At 40.6% G+C, this 11,600-nt stretch overlaps 1 protein-coding gene across 2 annotated transcripts; it reads right to left on the bottom strand.

Moving 5' to 3' along the window:
- Window positions 1-3,830: 3,830 nt before the first annotated feature.
- SIKE1 (suppressor of IKBKE 1) lies at window positions 3,831-10,731 on the bottom strand. 2 transcript variants are annotated; one of them, XM_036343571.1, is made up of 5 exons: window positions 10,479-10,728; window positions 10,151-10,256; window positions 9,190-9,332; window positions 7,439-7,552; window positions 3,831-4,400 (listed from the first exon to the last, which is right to left on the bottom strand). In XM_036343571.1, exons 1-5 carry the CDS (start codon window positions 10,635-10,637, stop codon window positions 4,299-4,301), a joined length of 624 nt encoding a protein of 207 aa, XP_036199464.1. In that variant the 5' UTR covers window positions 10,638-10,728; the 3' UTR covers window positions 3,831-4,298. The 2 variants fall into 2 exon arrangements, with proteins under 2 accessions (XP_036199464.1, XP_036199465.1); XM_036343572.1 differs by lacking the exon at window positions 7,439-7,552 and having other exon boundaries at window positions 10,479-10,731.
- Between the last annotated feature and the right edge of the window lie 869 nt (window positions 10,732-11,600).

Below are 11,600 nucleotides of genomic sequence, written 5' to 3'. Positions count from 1 at the left end.
CTCTCTCTCTGAAATCAATATATATTAAAAAAAGATTATGTGCTTTCTTGGGGATGGCTATGCTTTAGAAGAAGGAATCTGAAAGGGGGTATTTGAATAGTGTGTTAACCTAGATGCACAGAAATAATGGACAAGTCTTGCTTAAGGCAAAAATAAGCCCTTTACTAAAAGAAGTTATGTGTCTAGGGCATGACTACCCACCGTGAGTATGAAATTAGAAATTTATGATCAGATTACACTGAGGTTACTTTCCATAGAAACCATTTTACCTTAATCAGTTGGGTAGTGGTGTCTGCCAGGATTTATCATAGTAAAGTTACTATTTTCTCCTTTATAATTACTAAATTTTTGGGGGGTGGATACGTTGGGACCATACTTGATTGAATAGTGTCTTCTCAAAATTTCCATCTACCCAGACCTTAGAATGTGACCTTGTTAGGAAAAAGGGTCTTTTGCAGACATAATCAAGTTAAAATGAAGTCATGTTTGATTAAGGAAAACCCTAATCCAATGACTAGAGTCCTTAGAAAAGGGAGATTTAGACAGAGACCTACAGGGGGAACACCATGTGAAGACTGAGGCAGAGACTGTAGTGATGCATCTACAAGTCAAGGAACGCCAAGAATTGCCAGAAGCTAAGAGGGGCCTGGAATATATTCTCCCTTAGAGGAAGGAACCATCCTTGCCAACACACCTTGATTTCAGATTTCTAGCCTCCAGAACCGTGGAGAATACATTTCTGTTGTTTTAAGCCATCCAGTTTGTGGTAATTTTAAAAAATACGTATTTTTTATTTCAGAGAGGAAGAGATAGAAACATCAATGAAAGAGAATCATTGATTGGCTGCCTCCTGCACGGGGTCTACTGGGGATTGAGCCCACAACCTTGGTATGTGCCCTTGAGCGGAATCAAACCCGGGACCCTTCAGTCTGCAGGCTGAAGCTCTAGCCACTGAGCCAAACTGGCTAGGGACAATTTGTGGTAATTTGTTATTGCAAATCTAGGAAATTAATACAGAGACTAAGCAAATATCCTTTTCTGCTTAAACTTCAGTCCACTAATTTTAGCATATATTGGTGGGCATCATTTGGCTCACAGATGTGCACATTATTTTCCACACAGAATTATTCTTGGCCCACAAATACTTGTAATGCAGCATTTCCTAAGAGTGCTTCATTGTTGTTTTTAGGATTTTATTCCAAACTGCTAAGAGCCACTGTGGTAGGTAGAATTCTAAGATGGCCACCAAGATTCCCACAACCTGGTGTACAGGCTTCTTTTAAAAAAAAAATAGATATTTTTATTGGTTTCAGAGAGGGAATGATAGAAACATCAAAGATGACAGAGAATCATTGATTAGCTGCCTCCTGCACGCCCTCACAACCCGGGCGTGTGCCCTGACGGGGAATCAACCCTGACCTCCTGGTTCATAAATCCCTGCTCAAACCCTGAGCCACACCTGACTATACATGCTTCTTGAGCCTGGGCTGGACCTGTGGGTATTAGAGGATATCACTCCTTTATGGCAAAAGGCGTTACTGCAAATGTATTTAAGATCTCTAATCGCAGGGAAGGTGGGTGGGAGGACATCAACCAAAGAACTTGTATGCAAATATGCATAACCCAAGGACATAGACAAAAGTGTGGTGAAGGCCTGGGGCGAGGGGCAGGAGGCGGGGCCAGGCTAGAAGGGGCCAATGGGGAATGAAAGGGGACAAATGTAATACTTTCAACAAGAAGTATTTTTTATTTTTAAAGATATCTAATCAGATTAATCAGAGGGAGATTATTGTGGTTGGGCCTCACCTAGTCTGGTGAGCTCTTAAAAGGGAATCTGGAGGTGGGAGATAAGGGAAGAGAGATGACCTTCTATTGGCCTTGAAGGCCTATGTAAGTTCTATCCTATAAGTAAATGAATTTTGTCAACCACCTGAGATTCCAGAGGGTCCAGAGCCTTGTAGACTACATTGTGCTAATTACACAATATTTATGAAAACCTTGTCTACTTAACAGGTTGCTATGCATGTGAAAAATAAACCTTTGCATTTCCTAATAATTAGACGCATTACTGAGTAAAATTAGCTGACGTTATCTAAATTAGTTTTTTGGTTTTCTTTAGAAAAGATAAGTTTGTACTTAGGCTTTGCAAATCAGTCTAATCCCTCCATCCACTGCAAAAGAAACATTAATAGTCACTCAAATCAAAGTGAAAAAACATTCTTTCACTTTGTTAAGTACAGATTATCTTCAAAGCATTAACACCAGCCAGAATTTTATCATGTGAAGTAATGAGAGCTCTTTAGACTCATATTTCAAGCTTTTGATTTGCCAGGGAGAAAAGTTAACATGTGGATGTATCCTGATATCTGAGATGTAAAGAACTGTAAGATAACTTAAAAGCACATAAGACAAATAAAGGGACACCATGTTATACCTTAATGGGCCATTTGATTACCGTGTTCACTGAAAACTGACCATGGCAGCTGACAAATAGTATAGGGTACCTACCTCTTGAATTGGAATTGTAAGACATATGGTGGCAAATGGCTGGGTTAAAAGATTAGTTACTCTTGGGAAGTGGGATAAAAATGCCTACACTTGGGGCAGAACACTTTTCAAATTCTATGCAGGACTTTGAATAGAAACTTGATGAATTCTAAAAGAATATATACCTATTCATCAAAGCCTACTGTTGCAGGCAAAGTCTATTAGCATTACTGGGATCAGATGCTTTTAGGATATCTTAGATTTTGTTTTAACAGGATTTCATTTTTTACGGCAGTACAAAAGAAATTTTACATCACACAAAACATTAACATAAAACATTTTTTAATACTGTGCCTTTCCGATGCACTATGATGCTTAATGTTATTAGAAAATATTGACAGGTTTAGCATTTATTTCAGTTATTTGGGGATAAACCTAAATTGATAGTATAACATGAAGTAATGTGAGTAAACTGAGATGGGGGAATGAATTGATGAATGAGCCTAGTTGACTACTCAGCATTTGAATCTCAACATTGCTTGGTTGTCTAAAAGACATGTGAATGTAATAACTCTTGTTAGGTGGTGAAACTGTTTCCTTGTGGAAATGGATCTAAAAAGAAGTCAACTATTGCTACTAATAATGAAAGATATCCAAGTAAGTGATGGTTCTTAAAAGATAAGTTATATATAAACAGTAGAATGTAGTACCTAAGAACTATGATGTGAATAAACCTATTATATGCTCTTCACACTAGGTCAGTGGTCAGCAAGCTGCGGCTCGGCAAACCGCGGCTCGCGAGCCCCATGTGGCTCTTTGGCCCCTCGAGTGTGGCTCTTCCACAAGATACCGGCTCATCCACAAAATACCGACTTCTGCACATGGGCCACGAAGTTTCAATCGCACTGTACGTGCGCGCCCACACGTGGTATTTTGTGGCAGAGCCACACTCAAGGGGCCAAAGAGCCGCATGTGGCTCGCGAGCCACGGTTTGCGGACCAGGGCACCAGGTAAACTACCATAGAAGGAAAAAAATGAAAAATTGATTACTAATATCTAATGGAATAACTGAAAGCTACTTTTAGCATTTGAGCTAAGTGTGCATATGTGTGTCCACATACACAGGACAAATTTCTCAGCAGTCTTTGAACACACAATGACTATATTACTACTGGAAAAAAAGTTGACTTATTTTCAAGTATGTTTCCTGGAGACTAGCAGTAGTTTCTCTCAAATTAAGAGTGAAGACACAAGGCCATGAAGTGCCAACTCTTAGCACCAGAGAGACTTAAAACTTCATAGAATGTGAATGACATTACAAATCAGAGAATTTGCCAATCTAGTTCTGTGGAATTACTGTATTTTTCTCAAATGGGAAATAATCCAGATTTATGCCAAATAGATTTAAAAAGCTCATCTTTTTTTAACTTTTTTCATAATTGCCATTTATAATCCTATATAAAATAAAATCGCTGCCTTTTGATACAATGCTCAAAGTTTCAGAGATGTGAAAAAAACAAAAATGAACCAAAAACATAGTTTATATAAATCAAGGTCCCAGATATGAAAATTAAAAGTAGTCTCTTAGAGAAAGGAATGGTGAAATTCAGTGTGTATTTTCAGGAACACACCCCAAAACTGTTATGTGGACAGCCAATTTTGACTGCCAATTCTAAACTGCCATCCGATTCCTTTAATCAACATTATTAAATCAAGTCCGAGGCAAGACACTGAAAGGACAATACTCAAGTAGAAAGATAGTAACTTCCTTCCTTGATAAACCATCTCCAGCTGTCGTTCAGAAGCTGAAGTTATTTGATGGCTTGGGAAGCAGTGTCCATTGAGTTTTCCTTTCTGACCTGAAGCGACTCACTGCTGATGGACAGTAATTCTCGAAGTTCCTTATTTTCAAGCTGAAAAAAAAAAAAGGTATGTTTATTTCAGGTATTTTGACTGTTTAATTGCATCAGAACACATTGTTTCGGGTCAGGAACAGAAAGCATATTATTTTAATTTTTAAAGTTTTAAGGAAAGCACTGAGAGTTTCCTAAAATACTACTTATTTGTTAACTGAACAAACATTTACTGAGCAATTTTTATATGCTACTTTGTTAGGACTACCAAAAAAAAAAAAAACTCTCCACTAGAGGAATTTACTGCTTGTAATACTCTTTTTGGTTCCCTAAGTTTTGCTACTGTATCTTCTGTCTTTCAAATTCCTAATAATACTTTCACTTCACTCAATCTTCTCTCCTGTATGTCCTAAAGGAAAGGAGAAGAAACTAATTAGCCACGTAACCAGGTACCACGTGGGTGTCTTACATGCATTATCTCACAACCATCTGTCGGGTAGGTACCATCGCCTATACCAGTGATGGCGAACCTATGACAGGCGTGTCAGAGGTGACTCGCGAACTCATTTTTTTGGTTGATTTTTCTTTGTTAAATGGCATTTAAATATATAAAATAAATATCAAAAATATAAGTCTTTGTTTTACTATGGTTGCAAATATCAAAAAATTTCTGTATGTGACACGGCACCAGAGTTAAGTTAGGGTTTTTCAAAATGCTGACATGCTGAGCTCAAAAGGTTCGCCATCACTGGCCTATACCCATATTCTCTTTAAAATGAGGACAATGTGGCTCACAAAAGTCCATAAACTTGTCCAAACTCAGATAACTTGGATGTGGTATTGCTGAGATCTCCATCTAATGCCCATGTTTTTTCCACTTAAAGTATTAAGTAAAATTTGTCTCATGTTTCCTGAGGGCTCTTTCCATAACTAAGGAGAATATAGACAAGGTTGTTCTATCCTTTGAACTAACTCCTAATTCCTACTTGGAACCTTGTCAATCCCTTTGATTTCCAGATAGGGCCGTTAGCACTCTTCATCCTTATTCTCTCTGCAGGAAATTCTGGTAAGCCATAGTGTTTTCAGGCAAGAATCAGAACCTATGGCAGTGATGGCGAACCTTTTGAGCTCGGCGTGCCAGCATTTTGAAAAACCCTAACTTAACTCTGGTGCCGTGTCACATATAGAAATTTTTTGATATTTGCAACCATAGTAAAACAAAGACTTATATTTTTGATATTTATTTTATATATTTAAATGCCATTTAACAAAGAAAAATCAACCAAAAAAATGAGTTTGCGTGTCACCTCTGACACACGTGTCATAGGTTCGCCATCACTGACCTATGGTCATTAAATCTTCTACCATATCAAGTGCTTCCCCTTGTACTTTGTCTTTCTCTCCTGGCATTTATTTACCATGTCATATCTTACTAAGAGGACAGGTGCACAGATTCGTGCACCGGTGGGGTCCCTCGGCCTGGCCTGCGCCCTCTCACAATCCAGCCCGTCAGGGACCGTGGGAGGCTGGCTGGCCAGGATGGGACCGCGGGAGGACTCCAGGGCATGTCTGGCCCATCTCGCCCAGTCCCAATAGGCCGGACCCCAGCAGCAAGCTAACCTACCGGTTGGAGCGTCTGCTCCCTGATGGTCAGTGCACATCATAGCAACTGATCGAGCAGTTGACCGACTGGTCGACCCAATGGTTGGACACTTAGCATATTATATATGCCTAATTATAAGATATATATGTATATATATGGAATTTACTGCTTGTAATACTCTTTTTGGTTCCACAAGTTTTGCTACTGTATCTTCTATCTTTCAAATTCCTAATAATACTTTCACATAAGTACAATAAGTCTTCATTTAAGTACAATAAGTCTTCATTTAAAGTTATCAATAGGTACTGCGACTTTAAGCAAAACAATGTATAAAGAAACCAATTTTACCATAGGCTAAATGATATAAACAACAGTTAAGTTCCTATGGCATCTCATCAATGTTGTAATGAAATGACATTGAAAAAAATGAAGTTATTCAAGGACCTGCTGTACCAGTTTTGTTCCTTTTACTAGACTCTGAGTAGGGATCCTAGCTTTCTTTTTCTGTTATTTCTCAAAGGGCTCATGACAGCACCTAGTAATCAGCAGCATTCAAACCATCTATGTTTTTCCTTAACAATTTTAAGGGCATACTAACACCCCAGGCCTTTCTTTGTAGAGTACTTCAATTTTAATCAAAATATTTTATGAAAAACGCTTTAAAAAAATCAAGATTACAAGGCTTATAAAGTAAACAGTTATCCCTTGGTTTTGTTCCCTGAAGGCAACCACTTTTAATACTTTTATCTGTTTCTTTAGTATTCACTTCTATAATCACCCTATATAATAAAAAGCTAATATGTAAATCGACCAAACAGCAGAATGACCAGTCGCTATGACACGCACTGTCCACCAGCGGGGCAGATGGTCAACACAGGAGCTGCCCCCTGATGATCAGTGCGGTCCCATAGGAGGAGCACCACTTGGCCAGAAGCCCTGAGCCAGGCTCACTGCTGGCAAGCACAGCAGCGGTGGTGGGAGCCTCTCTTGCCTCCATAGCAGTGCTAAGGATGTCCAAGCGGGCCTAAGCCATCAGTCGGACATGCCCCAAGGGCTCCCGTACTGTGAGAGGGCACAGGCTGGGCTGAGGGACCCTAGCCCCTTGAGTACTCAAATTTTGTGCACCGGACCTCTAGTTTTAAATAATATGCCTGTACTGGTATTTCTTTATCATCAACTTTAGACATTAACTATTTGACTTCCTTTAATGGCAGATGAGGGATTTTAATTCACAGGTAATCTGTCCTTTCCACACTCTCTGCCCTCTGGATATGATAACATCTCAGTTTCTAGCCAGTACATAATTGGCATTTTCATTGCTTGCTGCTGGCTACATTTCCTTTTATGAAAAGGGTATGGAGGAGTTTTAATTTTAAATCAGCAGAAGCACACAGAAAACTTCAATACATTGCAGTGACAGGATGGCGATGGCATTCTTCCAGACTCTATGAAAACTTGGTGAAATACTGTGAACCTAAAATAGCAACAATCTTACCTCTAATTGGGCTAGTTTTTCCTGAATCTTACAAAATTGGTCATCATCCACCTGGACTGCTTTCCTCATCACTTCTCCCATTTCACAGATTCTGTCAATCTGACTCTCAATTTCCTGTGAAGATAACACAAAAAAGATGAAAAAGTCATCTTTTCTACAGATATGAAGTTCATGAGAATGTGGCCATTATGATGTTAAAAATTTAATCTATGCTACAGAGGTTACACAGCCAATTCACCATAATCTGAGTCCTCAGAGGTAGAACCAGAATAAAGTTATCCTGTGGTATTCACAAATAATTTGTTTTCAAAAGATCGATTCTAGTCTAACCACCCGCTGGATGTTGGACAGCATCTCTAAGGGGCTTCTTAACTTAAACTTGAATACTTTTATTGGCAAGAAGGTCAACAGATTCAAAGGGACCTTATTCCATCTTTGGACTTACCTTTTTTTATTTTTACTGATTTTCAGAGAGAGAAGAAGGGAGAAGGAGAGAGAAACATCAACGTGAGAGCAAAACATCGGTCGGCTGCCTCCTGCATACTCCCTCGTTGGGGATGGAGCCTGAAACCCTGGCACGTACTCTGACTGGGAATCACACCAGCAACCTTTTGGTGCATGTGACCTCACCCAACCGAGCCACACCAGCCAGTGCTGTTCTTCTCTTTTAACAAGTTTTTCATATGAACTAAAATCTGTTTCCTTCAAGGTTCAAATTTTCTCCTGTAGTCTAAGGAAAATAAAATTTATCTTTCTCTTCCATATGAAAGCCATTCACATACTTAAAGCATCGCTGTTCCCTAAGACTTTTCTTAAGTCAGTAAAATGCTTTCAGTGGAATCTAGGATGAAACTTTTCCTAAATTCCACTGCAGCAAATAGTGAGGCACTAATCTATTAATTCATGATTAAATGATACAGTACATGTGAATGTACAAGGACAACCATAAAGCACTCTACAGACATAAGAACAATTACTGGGTCTCTCAAGTTCAATCATAATCAACCAAAGTGTAGAAATGATGCCCTGTATATGTATTTTTATTGATTTATTTTTAAAATATATTTCATTGATTTTTTACAGAGAAAGGGAGAGGGATAATTAGAAACACTGATGAGAGAGAAACATCAATTCAGTTGCCTCCTGCACACTCCCTACTGGGGATGTGCCCACAACCAAGGTATATGCCCTTGACCGAAATTGAACCTGGGACCCTTCAGTCCGCAGGCCAACGCTCTATCCACTGAGCCAAACCAGCTAGGGCTGTATATGTATTTTAAAACCATACTTTTGTCTCCTAATGAGCATGATGTTATGTGGTTCAGTTTAATAAAAGTTTCCTGACAGCCTGCTATGTGCCAGGTACTATGTTAGGGATAAAAGATGAATTTATGCTTCTTATAACCAAGAAGCTTACAAGTTAGTAAAATGTACAATCATAACCAATCAGGTATTTACTGAGCCTCTTTGACACTAACTAGCATTATGTTTGGTGGAAGAACTAAGCATTCATTAGCATCTTGGGAAGATATTGGTGAGGGAGAAAGGATCCTTAGTCCTATTCAAATGAAAGGACCTGAGGGCCCCTTATCCTTTTTATTCAAATCTTTACAAAGCTACGGCAGAACCAACAGTGAATGTGATAAACACGAAAGGAAAAAAAGCTTACTCTTCTTCAAAAACAGGCACACAAGGTAACACAATTTCAAGATTTCAATTCAGTTCATTTAGAATTTATCAAACTTTCTTACTGCCGAGTGAGTTTGGTGAGCTTTCAGGACTGGTTCAGCATCCACTGCTTTTTTAGCAACCATTAATTGTAGCATCTGCTTCCGGTATTTGCTCATGATGAGTTCCAAAGCATCCTGGTGTTCCTCCAAGGAAACCCACAGTTCTGTCAAAAATAAAAGAACTTGGCAGTGATGTCTGAGAGAGAGCTTTCAAAGGCAAACTCTTAACAGTTGGAATTTTATGACACTCCATGAGAACTGTGATTCCACATTTGTGAATCATTGTTTAAGTCCACAAAATACAACAGTTAAGGTCAATGTGAAACATAACTTTCTAGGCAGAGGCAGCATAGTTTGGTAGAAACATGGGATTTGGAATCAGAGGCATGGGTTTGAGTTTAGTTCTGTGAGTGATTAGCTTAATACTCTTAAGCAAAGTGTTTAACCTCTCTGAGCCTATTTCTTATCTAGCTCATATACCTCAATATGAAAATATAAGAATACAATGGGATGATATATGTGGAAGCCCTGTCAACTGACATACAAATAACTATTCATACTTCTATCACTAATAATGTACTTATCAAGCCTAAGAATATACATCCTGAGTATAAGACTCAGCTCCTCCACTTCGTACAAGAACAGAAAAAAACTCTTCAATCTTTTTAAAAACTTTTCAATCTTAACTGTAGTACATTTGAATATTTAAACTTTACATTTTAATCCCTTGAGGATATAAACCCTAATTCACCTCTACTAAGCACTCTTTGATAAGCTGCCTATAAATATAGACAACCTTGAAAAGGGTAATGTAACCAACTTTATTTTACGGGACCAGCACAGGATAATTCTGTTACTAAAAGTACTGATTGGGAAATACAATGCATTTTAGTAAACGGTTGGGCAGTTTTGCGAGAACTTTCGCATTATTTTAACTGGGAATGAGAAAGTCACAATAACTACACAAAAAGGCCTGACTAACCTCTGTTTTCCTGCTGCAAGTCTCTAATCTGCGTGTTCTCTTGGGACAGCAGAATGTGAGGTTTGTATTTGGACATGTCCTTTATGTCGGATGCATCCTCTTGATACTGGACAAACAGAGACAGACTTAGCACAGGTGCGACCGAAGAGGCAGGAGGCAGGGCTCCCGGGCAGCGTTCTCAGCCCCGATCCCGAAGAAAGGTCTCACCGCCGCCGCCCCCCCTTCCCCCGCCCAGGAATACATTCCAGGCCGAGGTCCCACTTGACTTCACCCTCCACTGGTCAAGAGCCCAGAACCTGAGGGCACGGAGCCCTCCTCTCTGCCTGACCTGGTCCGGAAGCGCCGTCCCCGCCTCCCGCATAGCGGCCACCCGCCGGTGCAGCGCCGCCGACTGATCCACCAGCGACTCCGCGGCCGCATCGTGCTCCCGCAGCCTCTCCAGCAGCGTCTTGGCGTCGGTCAGGATCTTCTCGATGGTGCAGCTCATAGCGACTGCAGGACCACAGCCCCAGCGCTGCTCGCCTGAGCCAGTCGCTCAGGTCCTGAACCTGTCCCCGCGTCAGAGACGTCACTTCCGGTATGCTTAAAAGGCATCGGCTCGCCGCCTGCGCCTGCGCACTAGCTGCCAAGTCCGTGGATGACCTGCCTGCTTTCACCCGAGGCTTCCCTGCAGCCCCGCCCTGCACCGAGCCGGAGGCCTGCCCTTGCCACGCCCTTGGTTTCCTGTTCTCACGGCCTGGTGGGCAAGTTTGGATTTGCAGGGCAGGTGGAGTTTCTTTACTGTTTTGTTTTGTTTTGTTTTTTTAGGGCATGTTTATTACAGCTGGGAACAGCGAAACAAGGAAGGGCTTAGGGTAGAAGAAGCAACAGGGAAGAGCCTAGCTGGCGGTTTGGGCTCTAGAAATGTGGTAGGAAAGAAATGGGCCTAGGTGGGGCTGCTTTGGCTCCCTGAGAAGTCAGAGAAAAGGGGGCCTGGAGCCAGGTTCAGGGGGTTAGCCCCAGCCGAGCTGCCACTGCCCAGTGCTCCCCTGGTTGTAAGTCTCTGGAGACCCTTAGAGTTTAGATGCCCTTCTTTGTTTCAGGAACTGTTCAGTGTCTGGGAATTCAGCATCTTTGCTTCCAAACCTGCTCCTCCTGTTTTAGTAAAGAGCACATTCATACACCCACTTGCCCAAAACAGAATCCTGAAAGTCATCCTTTATTCTTCCTACTAAGTCTTTATATATATATATATATATATATATATATATATATATATATATTTTTTTTTTTTTTTTTTTTTTTTTTTTTACAGAGAGGAAGGGAGAGAGATAGAGAGTTAGAAACTTCGATGGGAGAGAAACATCGATCAGTTGCCTCCCGCACATCTCCTACTGGGGATGTGCCTGCAACCCAGGTACATGCCCTTGACCGGAATCGAACCTGGGACCTTTTAGTCCGCAGGCCAACG

The sequence above is a fragment of the Myotis myotis genome, unplaced genomic scaffold (assembly GCF_014108235.1).
Source record: "Myotis myotis isolate mMyoMyo1 unplaced genomic scaffold, mMyoMyo1.p scaffold_m19_p_18, whole genome shotgun sequence".
NCBI classification, from domain to species: Eukaryota; Metazoa; Chordata; class Mammalia; order Chiroptera; family Vespertilionidae; genus Myotis; species Myotis myotis.
The sequence above is the reverse complement of the archived record's forward strand: the minus strand, read 5'-3'. Positions and strand labels throughout refer to the sequence as shown.

Bases quoted from the DNA above. Each gene is read 5' to 3' on its own strand.
- SIKE1 (XM_036343571.1), bottom strand. From the start codon at position 10,637: ATGAGCTGCACCATCGAGAAGATCCTGACCGACGCCAAGACGCTGCTG. The intron at 9,333-10,150 runs GTTAGTCAGGCC...TATTTTTGACAG, and splicing joins CTTGCAGCAGGAAAACAGAG to AACTGTGGGTTTCCTTGGAG. The intron at 7,553-9,189 runs GTAAGAAAGTTT...TTATCTTCACAG, and splicing joins CTCACCAAACTCACTCGGCA to GAAATTGAGAGTCAGATTGA.